Source organism: Zosterops lateralis (assembly GCF_965231275.1).
Source record: "Zosterops lateralis genome assembly, chromosome: 7".
NCBI lineage: Eukaryota > Metazoa > Chordata > Aves > Passeriformes > Zosteropidae > Zosterops > Zosterops lateralis.
In genome coordinates this window covers 4,517,469-4,539,300 of record NC_139767.1, presented here as the reverse complement: position 1 = coordinate 4,539,300, position 21,832 = coordinate 4,517,469, and the positions used below count along the sequence as shown (strand labels likewise).

Genomic DNA, 21,832 nt, shown 5'->3' with positions numbered 1-21,832 from the left:
TCTGGCCCCATGTGTTACCCCTGCCCTTAGAGGGGCAACACGTTGCGGCCTGGGAGCGGACCTTCACAGAGGACAGCAGGCAGCAGCTTGGTGAAACATGGAAGGCTCTTTTATTATCTGACTCCAATAGCCTATATACATTTTGTACAGAGGGCCAAGATTGGCCCAAAGAGGTTACAACCTCCTGACTCCATTGGTCAATATGACCATCAGTCAAGTTCTCTCTCAGAGAACAAGAATGCAAAACATACTGATAAATTCTAAGAATACAATATTGTTTACATGAAGCAGCGTGAGAAGCTGCTGCAAAGACTCAAACACTTGAAAGCAAGAAATGCAGGGGTGACACCCATGTTCTCCCAGATCCCCTCCTGTGACATTACTGGCAGTTAAAGCAGCAATCAGATATCAGCTATGTGTAGTTCCTTAAGGAAAGAGGTGTTAGGGGAGGACCACAGTGATTGGCCAGCAAAGAACAGTCTGTTTGCATCTGGATTTACACTGCCACAGCTGCTGCCACTGACCCAGGCAAGCCTCACTTATCTGTCCCTGAGGAGCAGTTGGGCTAAAGTGAGCCGAGTGTGTTTGTCCTGAGCTCCCAGCTAACGTGCCCCAGGGAGAAAGGCTGGGCTTTACTGGGCCTGGGTTGCTCAGGAATCATCTCCCCCAGCTTAGGGGACTTTCACAGGCTTGGCTCAGGAAGGGGATTTCGCAGCAGTGCTAAGGCTATGGAAACACAGTTCTTTCTTTATTTCTCCACTGTGGTTCTGGAAGTCTCCTGTCTTCTCTGGGAAGGATCATGGAGAGTAATTGGGCACCACCTCTGCCTCTCTGAGTCAAGAGCAGAGCAAGTGGCTGGAGTCAGGAGCTTCCTTGGCTAGTCTGTCATACAGAGGTGGTTTGTGACCTTGTGAACCCTGTGCCCTGGTGCCCAACACTGATCACTCCCTAGAATTCACAAGGGAAGCTGACCTGGGTTCTCTTCTTTCCATTCTCACAGTGGGTCTGCAATGAATGTAGTGTCCACTGAAGAAGAAATGAAGAAGTTTTTAGCAGAAGCCACCAGAGTCTCTCAGGTACCTCTTTGTGCTGCTACTTCCTTTTGTGTTCCCCCTATTTGTTTCATCTCTAATGTGTTTTCTACCTCTTTGTTTCCTTATTGTGTCTTCTTCACTCTTTCCCTTCCTTGCCTGGGGAGGAGCGGCTGAGTTTGGCTTCTCAGTTTGTTCCCTAACAGACTCCCTAACTTGTGAGCCTGTGCAAACATCCTTACTGACCCCACCATGCCTGCATGGAGTAGGAACAGGCAACTGTTTTACCTGCAAGTACATTTCTGCCCAGTTAATTATGGAAATACATGCAGTCCACTGAGCTGGGACCCTTCCAGGCTTGTCAGTGCCAGGTTATGCAAACCAGCATAGAACTGGGAGCATCTTTCACTCACTTTCTCAATTGTTTTACCTGACCGCTTTGAACAAGTAAAATACATCATCTTGGCATATCTTCTGAAGGTTTTTTCCCTCTTCTTTTTTTTTTTTTTCTTTATTTTTTTAAATGGTCACTGTTCAGAAAAGGGCTGTGGCACCATAAACACCCAGGAATCTTGGAGTTAAAAAGAGATGAATCAAAGAGGAACTCTCTGAAAACACAGCTGGCTGTGGAAGTCAGACACATTACTGCCTTTTCAGGATTCCTAGGTGGTTAAAGCTTGAACAAGATCAAAACCATGAGATTTTTAAGTTTATGTGGCAAATGGTGCAAGTTTAACTTTTCAGCAAGAAATGGTGGAATGAAAGGGAGATATTTTCAATGAAATAATATCCTGAAGGATATTATTAGTTAGTGTGGAGGCAAAGAAACCACTTATTACCATCTCTGAACGAGTTTTAGAGGGGTAGTGCAACTGGTACTTCCATCAGAAGGAATTATTTAACTAATTCTCAGAAGACTGTAGGGTCAGCCTGTGGTAATGCACCAGGTTCTAGCACTGATAGGCCTCCCAAAAAGCCTAAGTTCCCTCTGTGCTTCATCTGAAGTACTCTGTGTTTACACTCTCAGAAGCAGAGCAGGCAACAGCCTTATGCCCCATTCAGTGGGACAGACCACTTTGTCATGGCTTGGTGATGGCAGAGGATGCCCTACAGGAGGCCCAGAAAAGTGACCCCTGGTCAGCTGAATTTGTCACAGCTTGACTGACTTGAATAGGGCAATGCTTCTCTTTCTCATCCCTGGTACAGGAGGCCTTTCTGGGAGTTGCATTTGTAGAGTCTAGCCAAGGAATGACATATTCCATGGGATAGGAGAGGGTATTCCCATGGGATCCTTATGATTTCCAGTTCTGCTACACACACAAGGCACTGCTGCTTGCTGCGAAAATGGCCAGTGGCACACCATGAGGTTTTGGGTGCTCTGGTTCTGATCCTGAAGAGACTTAGCCTAGATTTACAAGCAGTTTTTTTCCCTAGTGTAGTCAGACTGCCAAGGGAAGATCTTCTTCCTTTATCCACTATTGTGCATTGACAAAAGCTATGGTATAGCTGAAGCCAAGGTAGCAAAATGCAAACCAGAACAAAAGTGTAGTGTGCTGCTTCTACATTGGGGAAGGTTTTTCAGTCTTGTCAAGGCTTTGTGGCCTGTGAGTGGTTCCACAGAAGCTCCCAGTATTAGTTGTGAGCATCTTTATGAGACACAGGCTTAGTTTTTCTGGTTCCAAAGCCTTACCTAGCTCGGCTTCATCCAGCAGAACTTCTCCAGGTAAAGGCACTGGCTTGTTCTTGTTCTGTTGTTTTATTGACTTTGCTGTTTCAGTGTTGTGCCATTATGGTATTTATGTTGTCAATAATGTTCAAAACTTCTAATGCAGGTTGAGACAGATTGAAGTAAACAAGGTTGTGTGCACATATAAAATCTTCAGGTGAAAAACTGCTGCAAGACAGAAAGTAACAGGACACAAGCCACTAAATTTATGAAACAGTATAGGCTTCAGCATTGTCCTTGCCTGTGAATTTACCCTTGCACTGATAAATGGAAGGAATTGTGTCTTGTAACTTTTGGAGCTGCTTGGTATTTTTTCAAGAGGAGCCTTTAAAACATGCACAAACTGTCATTTATTTCATTTTATTCTCTAATAAATAATAGGCAGTTAATAGTGGGTGGGACAGGTAAAATGTTGAGACACAAAGGTGGCCAGGAAGAATGCAGATTAGAGGTTTTTTTGGAGCAAGTGTCTGGAAGGAGAAAGTATTAGAGGAGAGTGGAAGTGTGTGCTGGCATCCCAGAGACAGGCAGGAAGAAAAGGAAGGGAAACAATGGATACCAGGGAAGGGGGTGAGAGTCAAGGCCAGGTTGTTCCTGGCCAGCTCTAATTAGTGGCAGCCTCTCCCTGGGAGACTTAGGAAACTAGGCAGAGAAATTAGAAAGAAATGGATCAGTTGCATAAAACATATAACTTGAATAACAAACAGCCACTCTACAAAGTCCTTGAGAATGCCAAGGATCAGTTCCTTTATGGAACACCCTGTCCAGTGAGATGGCTGGAGGCTCAGACTGAGGAAGAATTGGAGATCTTGGAGTTAAGGACTGTCTTTAATGGGATTAGAGGTCATTGGATCCATGAATTTCTCACTAGCTTCTTTGTGCCATGACCTTTATGATGTTGCCCCAAATTTCCCTGTCCTTATGTTGTTGATGGAGAGCTCAAACCTTTTTGCATCAGTGGCTTTGGGGAAATGGTGTCAAATTTCCTCCATTATGTTTTTGCAAATCTATGGAAATAAATATATTAATATTGATTGGTGTTCTGGTCTTTTCCTTCCAAAGGGTCCTAAGTGGTCTACAAATACTCTCTTAAAAAAAACTTTCTAATTTTTTCTTGTCTTGATGGCAGGATTACCCTGTGGTACTCACTAAATTTATTGAAGATGCCCGTGAGGTGGAAATGGATGCTGTAGCCAAGGCAGGAAGAGTAAGTACTTTGCTCTTCTTTAATGTTAAACTTGTTTTTTCAGGATCCAGGATCTGCAAAGATGTGTAATTTGAATGATTTACTATAGAGCCATGGATTCATGCTGAGGAGAGTAAAGAAACAAGAATTAATTTTAGGCTCAAAACCATTGTGTTTGAAAAGCTGCACCTCTCTTATTGTATACATCTAACCAGTTATTTTTTAAGCATTGCTTATCCATGTAAATGAATCCTTTAGAATATAATTTTTTACCAGATTTACAAATCACTGGCTTCAGAAATGATTTTCATCAGAATTTTATCATGGGTTATGGAATTACCAGTTATTCAATTTTTTTTACAACTCCACCTTGCCCTTCCTTGGAAAAAAAAAAGAAAATCACAAACTTCACAATTAACAAAAATAGTCCTTTATCAATTCTATTTTTTAACCAGCTGACACAATCACTTATTTGGTATTGAGGTTGTATGCCTTGATGCAGTTAATTCAATTTAAATCCTCAGGCCTGTGTGTCCTCTGTTTGCTTAAGACAAAGACCACAAAAGAGTGGAGGTAAAATTATGTACCAGTGTTGTTCTTGCTTGTTCCTGTTGGGAAATGATGACTTTTTTGAGTTCTGGCAAGCAGAATTTAGGAAGCTGGTGTAAAGCCTCCTTAGCTTTTACCTTGTGAGCCCACATGTGTTAGAGAGAGGAGGGAAGCCTTAGGATCTCCAGGCTGTTGTAGGTTTTATCATGTTCATGATTTGCTTCATTAGAGTAGCAAAGACACTGATGTGGTCTCCTCGTTCATGTGCCCAGTGTCTGCTTCAGGCACATTCTCCCCAAAATCTTGGGAAATTCCCTTTTTGTTCTCCTCCCATCTGTATCCCTTTTTTAGCTCCAGTTCTGTTGAGGAGGCTGGGCTGTGCAGGGGGGGAAGGAGCAGTTTCTGGGAGGGTGAAGTGACCGTGTGCTCTCCCCTTGCAGGTTATTTCACATGCCATTTCAGAGCATGTGGAGGATGCAGGAGTTCACTCAGGAGATGCCACCCTCATGTTCCCCACACAGACCATCAGCCAGGGAGCCTTGGAGAAGGTAGGTGTTGCACAAGCCCTGAAAGGAGAAAAGGAAATGAGGGTTTGACTCTGCTTTCCCTCCACCACCAGTGGAGAAATCAAATCACCAATGATTTTTTCAAGGCCAGTGGGGTATGTGCAAGTGAAGGATGTCAGAGTGCCCCTGTGATTGGCTTGATTATCTGAACTGTATCCCAGTAATTTAAGCAGTAGATGTGCACACTTTTAAATCCAGAGCATTTGTTGTTTCCTTGGTTTAGAACCAGCTTCTGTAGCAGCAGAAGATTGTCTAATTCATACATATGCCATATGGTTCTCTTTCCACTTCCTTTTCTCCCGCAATACTTAAATTATCATGTCAGATGTATGAGTTTCTAGCTGCCTGCTTTTCCAAAAATAATGTCAGGATGAATGAACCTCACCTAATCCTGACTTTTTCCCCTTTCAAGAATAAACCTTGTGATACAGAGGTAGTTGTTAAGATGCATTTTTTTTAATGAAATGTGCCATGCCCGTTGATGTCATCCTGTTAAGGGTTTTCTTGGAAGCCAGCAAAAGCTGTAATGCAATGATCTGTGCTCCAGCTCTGTTTCCAAGAATGTCCAAAGTCTTGTTTCTGAAAATAGTCATGTCCTGGAGCAAAGCTATTCAAACTCTTGTACTGAAACACCTGGGAAATAACTTTCCTCTCAGTTTGTTCCTGAGTGTATCCACTCAGACACCTCCCACTGATCTGTGGTGGGACAGGCATGGTAGTGAAAGACTTCTAGGACACTTACAAAACTGATAAGTTATTCTCAAATAACAAAACATTATTCATTATGTCACCAAGAAAGGTATAAAGACTCCAGTGTGCAGGAATTGCTACAGGGCAAGGCTTTGATTCTTTGTTTTTCCCCTTCTCCCCTCTGTTTTCTCACACACAGAGAAAACCTGATTTTTACTTCTGCCCTCCAATGGCACTTCAGGCTCTAGGTTACTAGGGAAATTAAACATGTTTGCTTCTCAAACAGTGCCACTGCCAAAACGTGGGTATAGAGGAGAAAACAAGGTAGAGAGAGATGATGTTTAAAGAAATCCACAAGTCTAGTGATTTATTGCCATGATGCTCTTTATTTTGTGGAACTTTATTATTTATTCTATATACACCCAATTACACTTTTCAAATTTATTTTTTTAATAGGTAAAGGCTGTTACAAAAAAGATTGCAAAGGCTTTTGCCATCTCTGGTCCATTCAACATCCAGTTCTTGGTGCAAGGCAAGAATGTGCTGGTAAGAGCTGCAGTGAGTGTGGCAGGGCCTGTGCTGTGCTGAGGTGTGTGGGTCCTGCATCTCTGCATCATCTCTGCGTCTCTGCTTGGGGCATTGTAGCAGGGGCAGCCAGGGAAAATAACCTGCCTTGTCAGAGGTGTGGGCTCACCCCTGTCACTCTGCGTCTCACAGCTCTCCCTGCCTTCACTCTGAGGGTGAAGAGAATCTGCTTGCTGTGTCTGTCAGCTTTGTTTCTCTGTGAGCTTCCCAAAATGATCAGTTTGGAATAGGATGCTGCACCTCATCCCATGTTTTGGATATCATGCCTTTTAGATCTCTGGTATCTTCTCTCATCTTTAGTTGTTTTCATGTTAAATTGAGCCTTCAAAGGGATCGAAAAGAAAGCAAGACAATGGAAGTGTTTAAAGCTTTACTATAAGCTATTAGGATGGTTATCTGAATAGTCCTAGTAGCTATTAGCAACAGGAGCACAGCAGATGTCTGACTCTTTCTGGGTAACAGTTGTCTTGCTGTTGCTAATGGAAGGAGGTCAGAGGAATGCGAACAGAGTGTGGCTGAGGAAACAGTGAATAGGAAGAAAACCTGACAGGAAACAGAAGAGATGCGTTATTGGTGAAAATTCTTGTTTGGGCTATGAGTTGAGTAAAATGTACTTACTGTTCTTCACCTTTTCTCAGTTTCACACATGGGTATTCAGAAACTCCACAGAGGGAAAGAACAGAGTTTTTCCTTCCTTGCTTTCCCACAGAGGTGCCTGTCTTTCTCTGTACAGCCCCTGCTTTTCAGCTGTACCTTAACTAGTCTTACCCTCTTTCACTCCCCTCCATTCTCACTTACAGCAGTTCCTCTTCCCCTCTTGAGCTCTGAGGTGGCTCCTCAGCATATTACAGAACTTCTTTGTTACTTCCTTGCCTGGCTGAATGGCTTCCACATGTGGGTGAGGGAAGTCGGTAAGGGTGGTCCTGTCATTCAGGAGGTGCCATTACCACGGGAAAAGAACAGGTTGGACTTCTAGAGGTTGCTCCTAATGCCTGTGCTTATGTTTCCATGCCTCTTGCACATTAACTTAGCATTTAGTAAAGCATGTTTTCTGAGTGAAGTCTGGCTTCCCCTCGGTTCTAATATTCAGATGGATCTCAGCTGAGGAACTGCTTGTATCTCAGGCTGGCAATTCCCCATCCCTCTTCCCTGTTTTAATAATGATCCCAATTTCTGTGTTTCTTATTTGACAATCTGAAGAGTATGTCTGCCAAGAGGACTCAGGGCTGATTTCAAAAAATATGAGTCAATCTATTTCTTCCCTGCACAGTGCCTGACTCTGATATTTGTCTTTTTTTAACCCCACCAGGTGATAGAGTGTAACCTGCGGGCTTCACGCTCCTTCCCCTTTGTGTCCAAGACTCTGGGTGTGGACTTCATTGATGTGGCCACTAAAGTGATGATTGGAGAGCAGGTTAATGAGTCATCCCTCCCCACAATGGAACATCCCATTTTGCCATCCAGATATGTTGGGATTAAGGTATGGTTTCCAAAAGAACCACAGAAATCCCACCGCAGAGCCAGCACGTAACACATTAATGTACAATTAGTACTTCAATGCCCAGAAAGAACAATTTACTTGTTGACCAAAGGCCAAATTGACCTTTTGTAGTTTCTCTCAAGATAATCTACTTGGAAACTTTAGAGAAAAATCAGAAGGAAATTATCCAGTGAAACCAAACCTTCCTTTATTTTTAGCATCCAACCTACTCTGAATCCTGCTTATGAACTGCGTGATGAATTTACACATGCAGAGTTGAACACTGTAGTTGAACACTATGTAATACACATGTGGACATGCACAGCTGTGTGTTATGAGTGCCCCCCACATTTTATCTGCAGGATCTGGGACATGGGCCGTCAAATCCAGATAATCCCCTTTATATACAGCACTGGTTAAAATAGGGCTGAAAGTCTTGCATCCTCTGATTTCAGTAAGGCCAAAGCTTTACTTTCCATAATTACTAAGCTTGTGTAGGACCTAAGCTAGTGTATGGTAGATATTTTTGCATCCTTAGTGAGTGGAAGAAAAAAAAAGTAATCATAAAAAAAATCTAGAACAGTGGAGCAAAAAATCCAAAGGATGAGAATTGTTTTTACAGAAATTTTCAAGCTTTAATAGCTTCCATATCAAGTGAAAGCTGAGTAAGAAGAAAACACCTAACATCTTTCTACTAATAAAATGTTCAGAACTATTAAAATGCAAGCCAAATTTGTGTCCCAAGCCAGTCAGTCTAGATACAGCTTTACATTTTATTTTGATGCCACAGATAGGCATTTATCTGAAATTCAAACTTGAAGACTATGTTTGTTTGGTTTTTTTTATTTTGGTGAGTCTGATTTATTTTTATAAATTTCTCTTATTTAGACCTTGGGCTTCTGTACTGTTGTTAGCTGAACGGTCAAGAATTTTGTCCCTCCTGGGAATGCTGGCTACAGAGCAGAAAACCCAGCTTTATTCTTGAAAACTTCCCTACAAAGCTTTTTATACTGCTTGTGTTCTGTGTGGATTTGTCAAATGCAAAAACCTGCTAACACCTTTGGAAATGCTAAACTTTGAAAAATATTCCAGTTTAGCCTGTTGGTTGTTATTTCATGCATCATATTTTCTATCCTCTTGCAATTTATTGCTGGTAGTACTTGCATGGACACAGGACCTTGTTTCTTCAGCAGCTCTTAAAAGAAGACACGAAACTCTTTTCTTCTTTCTCAACATAGCTGCTCCTTTGTGGATTAGAGGGCCACAGTTTAAGCTTTAGTGACTGAAATATTTTCTCTCCATGTTTCCTTCCAGAATGGTGCAAGTGTCAAAGCCTGACCAAGATGAAATCCTGAGTAGAGAGGGACTGACTAAGTTTTAAATAGGGTTTAGTTGTAGTACAGAGTGTGCTCCTGATGATGCATTTTCATGTTCATGGCAGATAAAAATTTGGGAGGTGGTGGAAGGCTTTGCTGCTTGTTACCTTTCAAGACAATGTACATTAAAATGATCCCCCTTGACTGCCATTTCTCTGCTTGAGTTGGCCACTTTAAATTTTTTTCTGTACTTAGAGTGGAAACAAACTTATCCAAAAGTCACAAAGACACAACATTTTTTGAGAAACCTTTTGAATTTCTCCTGTCTCGTTTTAACTGGTCATTGTTGGGTGTCATGGAGCAGCAGCTGCATTATTTTCAGTGCTACCCTTGGAGACCTCCAGGGACAGAATTATGGCTTTGAATTTAAAAATAGATGTGTTTTTAAAGCAGAAATCTTTCTGCCTTTATGCAAATACCATTAGTAGTTTAAGATGTGGAAGAAGCCCTACAAAAAAAATACTTGGTTAATTTTCTGTAGGAAATTTGTTCCATGTTTGTTACATGTGGTCATTGGGTCTTTAACAGAGACTTTATTTTCCTCCCTCACCTCCATTAGTTTCTTAGTTTAAGATCAAACTTAACAAGACGACTCAGTGCTGTGATCTAAGTCTTCAGATATTAGTAATAATAATAGTAGTAGTAGTAGTAGTAGTAGTAGTGATCAGGGGGCTTAATATCAGCATATAAAGAGAAAAAAAAATTACAAGTGTGTATTCCTGGATGAGGGGAGAGGAAAAATATGAAAATAATTTGCAGTTTCATCTTGTTTGCATTCCTGTGGAATACTTTTATTTCTGCAAATGAAACATTCCATTGAAGACAGTATTCTCTGAAAAACCAGCTGGATTCAGATAGTATCTCTCCTTGTTCCATGAATGAGGTGCCTCACAGCCTTTTTGTTTAGAAAGATCTCCTTAAAATCACACTGATAATGGGCTACCACTGATTGAAAGTCTACCACTGGAATGTGAGCAGGATGCAAGAGTTAAATGATTGATTTATGGGGGAAATACAGGTTATTTGTTCCATTCCATTATCAAGATGCTGAGGGAACTTTGCCAAATAGTCTTTGCTTTGCCAAATAGTCTTTGCCTATCAGCCTTGACCACTGGTTTCTTTGGATAAATTAATGTCTCCTTCTGTCACTTCCAAGTGTAGATGGAATATAAATATATATAAAAATAAATATTTTTATTTATATACTTCAATATATATTTATATTTATTTATTTATATATTTTAATTCTTTTTCCTTCCTGCCTCTTTCTTTCACCAGGCCCCAATGTTTTCCTGGTCCAGGCTAAGAGATGCTGACCCTGTTCTCCGATGTGAAATGGCCTCTACTGGGGAGGTATCTTTTAGATTTGCCTTTTTTTTTTTTTTTTTAAACCAAGTTGACTTTAAACATAATGAACCTTTGAAAGTGATCTTATTACTGCCTGAATCATGATGGCTTCTGTTGCTTCTTCAGAAAATTGAAGACATCTTTCTTAGCTGTAAAACCCACTATGTCCTGGAAAAACCCAGTTTTTTCAGCCACTGGATGTCCCTCTTTACCTGCATGTCAGTTCCCTGAGTTGGACCTGGTTGGTGTGACAGCCTGAAATGAGTTTACTGGGGAGCTGTTGGGTTCTGGGAGGCTGTTTTGTGACTCCTGTGCTTCCTATCATGACAGACTAAGTGGTGAGAGCTCCCAAGCCCCACGGACACTTCCTGCAGCAGCTGTGGAGACTCCCAGGCATGAGTGGCTGGACTTGGGATGTGCCAGTTGCTTAAAGGCAGCAAAAATGTGTGGTATTTTCTTGTTTCCTGGTAACCATCAGGACATCTCCCAAGGTGCAAAGTGAAAGGAGGAGACAGTGAAATGTGGTGGCTGCAGGGTGAGCCTGGGCAGCTTTCCCCACTCTTTGTGCAGCCAGGCTTCAAGGTGCTGCTGGAATGTCTCCTGGTGTGGTTATGGCACACTGTGAGGTCACAGAGCTGGACGTCTTCCTCACCCTCAGCACCCTCACAGGCACAGGTTTCCATCCATACCACCTGAAGTGACACTGAAGTGACCTAGAACAAAAGGTTTCTTTATGAGTTATTGCTGAGCCATCAAGGGTGTCCATAGATACACCCAAGTTGTCTTTATATTTTATGTGTTCTGTTACTTCTAGAATGAGCTGCAGCAGCAAAAACTTATTCTGGGCCAGAATACCCTCTTGGAAAATGATTAAACACTGAGGCAATTTGATCAGACTTAAATCTGCTGTACCATCACTAGGCAGGTGGCAGAGGCTGGGCTGCTCCCATAGATGTGAGCTTGGGCATGTTGGAAGGAGCTCTTTTCATTAGGAAATACTTTCCATTTTAGTATGAAAAATACTCTACCCAGATACAAAGTAAGAACAGCCTTAGGTCTCCCCCATCTCTCCAGAATTACTTTATTTGACTCTTCATAATGTGCTGGAAATCAGTATTGCAGATTTCCTTTCAGTATAGTTAATGGGCAGAAAAAAGTCAAGTGAATTCTGTGACTTCCTGATTTTCAGAACAAAATTGAATATACAGACAACCTCCTCACAAAAAAAAAAAAAAGAATAAAAATGTAACTAGAGACAAGAATTATTTTTCTGGGCTTTATACAGAGTTAGAGATTACCATGGTCATAAAGGAGGGATTATTAACTTTTATGAGTTGGAAAGATCCATATTCACAAATGCCATAAAGTGTGACAGTTATGAAAGTCTTTCTTATAGTGAAGTAAGGATAATAACTTGCTTTGGGTAAAATGCTCAGTTATTCCTCACAGACATTTTTCACACACATGGCTTGATCTGGGCTTGAATTTGTCACATCTGTCTGGCAGAGATTTATTTTGCTGGAAGCCATGGTTCCTGCAGTAGGAGAAGACACAGTGCTGGGGATCTCTTTGAGGATTGTGGCTGTGGACCATGGCATGATGATAAACCTCTTCTGGCAGGCTGGAGAGCCTACAGGGGAGGTTCTGTCTGTCACCTTCAAAAGTCCAGGAATATAAAATACTTAGAAGCACATAGAAAACATAGAAGATAGGTACACTATATCATGTTTTCATGACTTTTTTTAATCCCTTCCCTTGTGGGATTTTTGTTTGGTTGGTTGTTATTTTTTTTTACTTCAGCAGATCTGGTAAATCATAATTTATTTTTCATGAAATACTGGTTTCTGCTCACCATGATGAGGCCAGGAATGTGAGGGCTCACTCTGGGATGGGAAGGACCATGAGAGGAAAATGGGAGAGGAATTCTCAATTAGCTCCTTTATTCCATCTGTATATGTTGGTAGATTTCTTATTTCAAAGAGAAAAATCAGTGACAGTTTCTGCTTCTGATTGTTTTTCAACAAGTGTGGAGCTGACCAAACAAAAAATGAAGGTTGCTTGGTTGTTTTTTTTTTTCTTTTTAAATTTTCACAAAAGCTGACACATTCCTCTTTCTGTCACCAGAATTTCAAATTTTGGTTAGGAATGCAGTTCAGCTCTTTCAGAAGATTGTTATCATATGATAGTCTGTAAGCAACTGAGCTCCATGTCCAGTGCTGAATGCTGAGCTGCTAAATGATTCTTACTGGTTTCTTCCTCAACTGTTTCTTTAAAATTATAATTTATTTAAAATAAATTATTATGAATTGGCCTGATTGCTTTGTTCTTAAGTAAATACTGAAATTTTACTTGAATTTTGTTCATCTGTGGACTTTTAATGGAGAAGAATCTTTGTATCTTGTAGTTTTCCTTCAAGAAATTCCAGGAGTACATGAGAGCACAAACACTGCCTTACCTTAGTCTGCAGGCACACAGAGGGACGTGCCTGTGTGCATAGCTCTCACTGGTGTCTGAGCCTTCTATAATGTTAAATAATTTGCAGTGCAATCCCAAACATTGGAGCAGAGGCTGTGCACAGCATCCCAATAACTTATCAGAATCAATTGTCACTCCTCAGTGTGCTGTTTGAAACTAAAGCGTTGCTGCTTCCCCCATTATTACTTCATTAAAATGACAAGATTTGTCTGCAATGATTTGCTGATTTATTCTCTTCCCTGTGCCTGCAGGCTCCGTGCAAAGCAGTCTGACTTCTTCACTCAGAAACAAAAGATCCTCTTTGAAAATGTCATGCCTGTTTCTTTTTAAAGCAATGCTTTTGGGTTGTTTTTGGTTTTCCCCTCATGCATTCTTTGTGCTTTTCTGCAGGTTGCATGCTTTGGGGAGGATGTGTACTCTGCCTTCCAGAAGGCTCTGCTTGCCACAGGGTTTACATTTCCCAAAGAAGGAATTTTGATTGGAATCCAGGTGAGTTCTAAAAATCAAAGCTAAGAAAGCACCAACACAGAGGAACTGATGTGATTCTGGCCACATTTTTATTCTGGCTAGGATGTGCAATAGAAATCATTCTATCCACACTTGCCCAGGTTGTGCAGTGGAAATCATCCCATTACACAGAGTTCTTTACCAGACTTTTCACATATTTATACATAAAAAAACCCCAAGAAATTCTTGTTCAGTGGTTCTACATTACATAATTCTTAGTATTCAGTCTTCTATTTGTTACTGATTCCTTCACCTTTGATGCTAATCTGGTTCTTATTCTTTGGTTCCCTCATTAATCTTTTTCCCAGACCAGGTGTCTCCAACCACACCAGGGGGTGATGTCTATTAATGTCCATTTATCTCCTCTGTATCTTTTGGCTACTTCCAATCTGTAGGTGTTAAACTCTCAGAACCCAGGAATCTTCTTTTTGAAGCCCATCAATTCTCACACAGTGAAACTCAAACCCCCAGTGAACAGTCTTTTGAAGAGAAACCCCAATTCCCTACCCCCTTGTCAAAGGCAGACAAACCCCTGACTGAAGTTCCTTAAAAAATTTAGAAGTTGTATCATTTCCAACAAGTCTTCACTCTGCCCCCCACTTTTCTGCCATCAATCCTTTCCCACTTTGATGGCTGAGCACAGCCAGTCTTGTTCTCTACCCTACAGCTCCTGTGAGCCAGAAGTAACTCAGGAAGAGCCAATGCTATGTTTTTGTAGTGGTGTTTCTGGTTTCCACACCTTGCCAGAACTACCTCCTCTAAAGGATTGCCTCTCAGACACAGACTCTGCAGGTGCCCTGACTCCATGCTAGGCTAGAGCTAGAGCTTGGACTTTGGGGTCTCATCTCTTGCTGTTATCAGTGGAAGTTGCCCTGTGTGACAGGAAATTTGAATGGTGCCTTTATGGTGAATGCTCTCCAGTGCAATGGGTTCTGCAAAGGGCCTTTATGTGAGGAAGTTCCTGATGGATTTGCCTTAGGAACAGCCCTTTCACAGGCCTGGCTCAGCAAGGAGGTTCTGTGTTTCAGGATGAACAGGGAGCTAGGCAGAAAAGAAAAAAAAAAAGGTCTTGGTTCTTCATCAAGGAATAGTTACTGACTGCACAAGGTGCTGAAATCATAGACACTTGTAAACTTTGGGATGTTTCTCAAAAATCCTTTCACTTCCAATACAACTAGAACATTCTTGGGCCCCATAAAACCATCTGATTGCTTCCTGCCATTTTCACATTGTGCCTGCAATAAGCTTGTGCTCTACATGGTTGCATAAAGTTGATAAACCAAAACCATAGAAGAGATGAATTTTCCTGTCAGACAACTGGGGTGTGAAAAATGTCTTTGGCTCTTTGTGCCAGCAGACGATGTGAAGGAAGTGTGTGAAAAGTGGCCAGAAAGGAACATGACTTCTGCTAACAAGGGTTACTGCTGAGTCCTTAAATGTCAACATATATATACACATCTGGGATGGAAGCAGTTGCTCTAAGTTACCTCTAATTAGCAGAAAAATTGCTTGCTACCTAGATAAAGTTTAAAAGTTCAGTATGAAGCTCTGGGCACTTGGTACTGTATGTCTGCTGTATATACTGCATATCTTAAACCAGCATTTTAAAAAAGAGAAAAGCAAAGCCAGGAGGAGAAAAAAGGAGAGAAACCAGTGTTTAAAATTTAAATGTATTTTCTGGATGGCAGCTAAAGGGGAATGGGCAGGAAAAGAGTAATTTTAGCTATAGAAAGCATTTATGTAAGTTCTGTGTCGGTGGCTGTTAAACTGATCCAAATGTTCTTTGTACAAAGGTGTTAAGAAACAAAAAAAAATGGAAAAAAGAAAAGATAAACCAAAAAGCTCAATTCCACAAACCTTTTAAAAGCAATAAGATTCTGTCCTTTTAATGACTGGCTTACGGTTCATTTTCTTGCAAAAGAAACTTAAAAACAACAGATCAATCGCTTAAAGATCTCTCTGCATCTCAGCATATTTCCTCTACAATTAAACTCCAAATCAAGAGGTGTAAAGTTGATTCTGAGAACTAGAATTGTCCCCTCCCCAGTCTGGAGGTTGTCAGCTGTGTACTTTTCAATGGTCTGCTGTGAAACAGGGGGGAAATAAAGCCCTGTGAGAAGTGAAGGTTGAAATGTTGACCTTCACCTTACATGTAGACTGTAAGTGATCTTTGAGTATTTGGCTGGGAAAAAGGAGAGCCCCTCACTGCAGAAACAAGAGGCACAAGGAATGGGGCATCACAGGGGCTGTGAACTCATTCAGAAAATGAAACCATTCTTGTTTCAATCACAAACGTGAACCCACCTGCCTCATACAGGCAAAATTATTGGGGTGTCCTCACAGGGAAACACAGTCTCAGAAGGACAGACAGCACACATCTTCTCTCGACCATCACTGAGTGTTTTCAAATGACAGGATGATTTCTGCAGCCCGTTCTGGTGCTCTGGGAGCTGATCATTGTCAGGAGCCCCCCTTGGCTGTCTCTGAGGAAGGTGTTGTGATTCACCTGCAGTAGATGGTGAACTCAAAGCACCTCCCAATTTCGAAGGCTTCATTGCTTCATGACTTGCACCTTGCTCTGATTTTTGGACTGGATTTTTATCTATTGCAGAGAGTGAAATAGGAAGCAGAATGGTCTTGAATTCTGCTTCTCTCCAAAGCAGCTAGGCTCATATTTCAGTGATTTGGTATGCTGCACATTTATACCTTTGCTATTAATCATGTTGAGGTAGAGGACACTGCCTTCTTGAAAGTAAAAGTCAAATGGATATAGTTAACAGGAGTGGAGAGGGAAAGATGTTTCCTTGCAAATGTTTCTGGGGTGTTTTGCAAATCGAGAGTCAAACGGTACTGCTGTGATCTGCAGTCCAAACTGAGCCCAGTATGGCCAGCAATGAACCCACCTTGCTGGGAGGCTTCCAGACTGGTGTGCAGTTCCAGTGGTTATCCTCCTGGGGCCATGCTGAGCTGTGGGAAACCGAATTATCATCCCCAGGATCAGGCAGGTGAGTGCTCCTTGACATCCAGGGCACAGCACAAGGAAGGTTGGGCAGCCAGTGAGGATTGTGAGCCTTTTGGGTTTTGAGCACTCAGTGACACTGCACAGGTCAGGGATCCCCAGGATCTGAGAGCTCTGATGGTCTCCCAGGGGAGATCGAGTATGACTTCTGTGTTAGACAAATGAATCTCTGTTGGTTTATGTGAGCTGATAACCTACCTCTTCCCAAGATCTGGAGAAATCTGTGATGCTGAAATCAGCCATTAAATAATTTATATTTATGCAAAAGGAGTTGAAAAGCTAGCAGTTTTTTTCTTTGCTGATTGGGCTATTCAATGATATCTCTGGGATGGAGTGTGTTACCTTTATGCTGGTGACCACAAGATGCAGAAAGCATTGACAGAGTATTTTATTTTTAAATCCTGGCACTCCAAGTCTGTTGTTTGAAGGTAGCCTTCTGCCTTGACTCCTTACATACCAGAATTTTTGCATCGTCCACTGTGGATTTGGATACAGAATTCAAGATTATCACAGGAGATGGGTTGGCTTCATTTTGGGCTGGATATCACTGAGAACTGATGTAGCTGTATGGAACAAGCTAAGGATGGAGCCCTTTACAAATAGCAAGGCTTGCTGGAAAACATGAGGGGTTATAAGAAATGGAACTTTTCAGATAAAGGGAAAAAAAAACCCCCACAATTCCCCTACAATAAATACCTTCCACTAAGTAAATCTGCTTGTACTTTTCACCTTTAGTAACTTATGGTTTCTTACACAGGTTATTTCAGCCAGCTTGTAAATCTGAGGCTGCTCCGATGCAAGCTGACAGCTGTAATTTCTTTTCATAGAGAGGCTGTTTTATGTGTCACAAGTGTTCAGTACATGTTTGGTAGAAGTTTATAACACTATTGTGAAAGCCAACACCCCTGACCAGAAGGCAGAACCATTCTCTCCGACTGGGAAGCTGCCAACCTTGTCACATTGTATATTTATGTTTTCCAGCTAATGTACAGAACGAGATGGCTTTCAGAATGAGTGCTCAGAAAAAAACCCAACCCTGTTTAGTCCTTTTCTTCCTAGAAAATTGTTAGCCCTTCAGGATATTGCTCTCTCATCCATAAAGGTTAAGCTATCAGTAGCTCCAGCAGGAACAAGGGAGCTTGTAATAATCTTACTTGCAAATCTGTGTAAGCCCAGACCAGGCTAAGGTTAAAAGCGAGGTTTGGCTTGCCTTGGCAGTGAGAAGGGCATGTGTTGCATCTGATATTTGCATTGCTGTACCTTCAACATCTCAAAGACTCTTAGGCTGATACTTTTTCTCACCTGTTACTCTGAAACAGCTTGTTCAAGGCTCAGATGTCTGCAGGAGGTTGTATTATCTTTCTAAAGGATGTTGAATCTGGATATGCATTACAAGACAGTCTTTCAAAGGTGCTGTAAGTCAGGCATTCAGGTCCTCGTGGGGATATGGCATCCCAGTCTCCTGACTCCATTTCCATATGCCCACACCACAGGACTTAGAAATGAACTCACACGTGCACAAGCTGCTATTTGTATGAATGTGCAGAGCATTCAAAGGCAGCCCAAAGCTTGTCCATAAATGTTATCTGCCAGAAGAGAAAGCAAATGTTAGAGCAATGATTGAAAATATATTTAATTAAGGACTGAGGAGGCTCCAGTTGGTGTATTTGAGAAGGCAATTGTCCAGATATTTAATATACAGTAGTAAATCTTTGGTGGTTGCAGTCTGGCTTAGTATGGGAACACTTACTCTGGTGTAACAAAATGTGTCTTAGCTCAGAGTGACTTGGGCTTCGGGATCCAGACAGTTGTTTCGGGAATGGGGCTGTACATGCACAATGCAGACATTTCTGTCCATGCACAGAAAGGTGTATTTGCCTCTTAGCACAGTGTGGAGGAACCTCATGTTGTCCAAAAATGTGCTGTTCCAAATCCTACCTGTATCTATATGCTATATCTAAAAAATTTCCTTTTTCAGAAGTCCTTCCGCCCCAGGTTCCTCAGTGTAGCAGAACTACTGCATGAGCAAGGCTTCAAGGTAGGTGGTTCCACTTGGTTAAAGCTGGAGAGCTTTCAAAATCTCAGATGTCCTCAGCCTGCTGCAGGAATGTTGGAGTTTCTTTGGAGATAGAAAAAAAAAAAAAAAGGTGTTTTCAATGTACACCAGGGAGTTTTAGCTGTGATCCATAAAGTCAGCAGGTGTTACCACCCAATTAAAAGCTTTTATGATGGTTTTACTGAGCATATGGGTTTGTTGTGAGGGCAGGAACAACCCTGGCTCTGCTATCAGCTTGCAGCCAAGATGGACATTTTACACTCCCCCAGCTTCTCCGAGAAACAAAAATGCAATAGGATGCCATGTATGGCAGGACACAAGGAAGGAAAAACCTTTTGTATGGGGTATATCTGTATAGTGTTACATTTTCAGTGCTACAAGCTGCAGATACATGAACTTTGTGGTGTTTACACCACTTTCATAACTCCTCTGTATTATTTTGCATCCATATCTCTATGGAAAAGCAACACAGACACAGAAGATTGGTGAGAGTTCTACTTTTCAAAACTTAGCACTAGGCATTAAAAAGAAAATAAGCATGGCAAAAAAAAATTACAAGTGATTGAACTTAAGCCCTATTGAAAGTCACAGGGATTTAGGCTTTCCTAGGCCACTTCACTGCTTCTGGAAGTGCAACTACCATTCATTGACTATCATCCATCAGGAAATCACTGATAACAGACAGCTGAGAACATAGTTCTGTTCTCTGTCTGTCTGTCTATATGGAGAGACACCCTTTTTATGAAAAATGCCCTCCAAAATCAGCTCTGACAACAAGGCTGTGTGTTGGGTCAGGCCCACATGAGTTCAGTGAGAAGTTTTGGGATTGTGAAGTAGACAATAAATAACCCTTTCTTGTTCCTGGGACAGCTTTATGCCACAGAAGGAACCTCAGCCTGGCTCAATGCTAATGACATCCCAGCAAATCCTGTGGCGTGGCCATCACAAGAGAGTCAGAGCCCGGGCCTCCCTTCAGTCAGGAGGTAAGAGAACACCCACCTTGGCAAATCTGTCCTTACAGTCCAGGACAGCAAAGGAAAGGGGCAAATTGCTGCTCCTGTTGAGGTCAGTGGTAGGGATTTAATGGGACTTTGAATTCAGTCCAAAAGTTTTGGTTTATCTGATTCTGTCTGGAATTGCCACACCAGGGAGGTTTCAGCTTACTGAACTGTCCTGTTTAGCATGGCTTAGATGTATTTGCTCCATGTTGTATTTTCATACAAGGATAAGTGAAATTTGAATATTTAGCCTTTTAATGACAGTCAGCCATGGCTTTAACAGAGTTGTGCTGAGCTGTATCAAGGCTCAATATTGCTTTGCATTGCTGACTAGAACTGAAATAAGTCCAAATTCCTGAATAAAGCTCAGTTCCTTAACCCTTCAACCCTTGTTTCTGGAGCAAAGACTAAGTTCAAATGACATTTTTCAGCATTGTTTAGCTGCTTACCTGTGCTGCTCATCAGAGGTTTTTATTAGGAAGGACACACTGTCATATTGTCTTGTGCATTGTCTCTTCAGGCTGGTGAGGGATGGGAAAATAGATCTGGTGATTAACCTGCCCAACAGCAACACCAGGTTTGCCCATGATAATTATGTGATCCGGAGGATGGCTATTGACAGTGGGATTGCTCTGCTCACTAACTTCAAGGTACTTCCTATCTTGTTCTTTCTCCTCTTAGACATAAGAGCCTTCAGAGCTTCCAAGCTCTTGTGACCACAGATTCCAGTCTATTTGGACCCTCATTATCTCTGACAAATAATGTATCTGAAAATCATGACAACACAGTGGTTCAAATATATCTTCTTTTTACTACTATACAAAACAACATTGCTCTGATTAAAACAAAACCAAATCAAACCAAACAAAAGAATATAAATTCTGAAGTCCTGACTCCTGCACTGTGCAGCTGAAATTGTTGCTGCCTCATTTTCACTTCAGAGCAAACATCTCACACATGGTTGCATGTAACATCTTTAGATTAGGCATGGGAAGCATTTTTTAGGGGAATATTACCCTGGTATGGTCCTTAAACCTTACAGCAGCATGTAGCTGTGCTTTCTTGAATGATTCTTGTGGCAGTCCAGTTCAGAAGAGCCATCCAAGTGGAATTGCTGCCTGTCCTGTTGTAGTCCCAGATGCCAGTCATTATGGGTTTGTAGCTCCAGCCAAACCCCTTTCCCACCCTAATGGGGAACAGATATTAGGTAATGCAAAGTGGGACTCCTGCTGCCAACAGTACCTTCCCTGTCTTTGCAAGTGGCTTTGACTGTCACAAAAGAGCCACATCTGGTTGTCATTAAGCACAGCAGCCAAACTCTCACTGATTTTGGTGGACACTGACATGGAACCCAGTGACTTGAACTGATGTCCAGCTGTTCAAAATCTTCTGCTGTGATTGGAGTGAGTGGAGAGCAGGGAGAATGACAAGCTGAAGGTTCACAGGATAATGGCCAGACATGATTAGCAGGAATGGGGGATTGGAGAGACATCCTTTACCTACTAGCAAAACATGTTCTGACAAGCACCACAAGGGTCCTCATCCAAAATTTATTACCACAACTGCTTGATGCCTTTCACTGAACTATCTGGATTGTAGAGTTTTAATCTCTGGGTTTGAGAGAGAAAAACAACCCTGGTTCTCTTTACATTTGGGCTGTAGTGGAAACAACAGCTCTCATGGGACAGAGCTGTCTTGCAAAGGGCACAACTACATCTCTGCAGCTGGACATGCAGGCTCCAGAGGGCTGGAGTCAGCTCCTGTGCACAGTCACCTTGAAACTGGTATTGATTTGGATGAACTCAAGGACTGGACCCGCACCAGGAAGTTTCAGGGTGACAGAGCACAAGTGTGGAGTCTGGTGTCACGCAGCCTTTGCAATGCTCAGTCCTCCTCTTTTTTGTATTGACAGGTGACAAAGCTTTTTGCTGAAGCTCTCAAATATTCTGGGAAATTGGACTCCAGGAGTCTCTTCCACTACAGACAGACTGACAGTGGAGACACTGCATAGAACTCTCTCCAGCCTGCAATCTTACTGCTTCTGGTGCCTCAAAAGAGAGGGGATTTCAGATCATCCCCCTAACTATCTTTCCATATATTTTGCTTTTGCTTGGTCTTTTTCAGCCTGCAGATTTGATGGGAGAAGAAGGCTGCATGTGTGTGTCCTAGAATTGTTTCCAAGTTGTGCTCAGTCCTTCAGGCTATTATCATTACTATTTTTTACATTCTCATTTAATATTG

At 41.8% G+C, this 21,832-nt stretch overlaps 1 protein-coding gene across 1 annotated transcript in view; it reads left to right on the top strand.

The window, feature by feature from the left end:
- Positions 1-21,602, top strand: part of CPS1 (carbamoyl-phosphate synthase 1) — a gene marked incomplete at both ends in the record, with an annotated part of 91,654 nt that extends 70,052 nt beyond the window's left edge. The window contains 11 exons of the mRNA XM_083865821.1: positions 1,001-1,076; positions 3,887-3,964; positions 4,933-5,040; positions 6,205-6,294; positions 7,643-7,813; positions 10,468-10,542; positions 13,402-13,500; positions 18,516-18,575; positions 19,464-19,576; positions 20,112-20,241; positions 21,504-21,602. Coding sequence (XP_083721947.1) covers positions 1,001-1,076; positions 3,887-3,964; positions 4,933-5,040; positions 6,205-6,294; positions 7,643-7,813; positions 10,468-10,542; positions 13,402-13,500; positions 18,516-18,575; positions 19,464-19,576; positions 20,112-20,241; positions 21,504-21,602 — 1,099 coding nt within the window. The remainder of the gene's footprint in view (positions 1-1,000; positions 1,077-3,886; positions 3,965-4,932; positions 5,041-6,204; positions 6,295-7,642; positions 7,814-10,467; positions 10,543-13,401; positions 13,501-18,515; positions 18,576-19,463; positions 19,577-20,111; positions 20,242-21,503) is intronic.
- Positions 21,603-21,832: the final 230 nt, after the last annotated feature.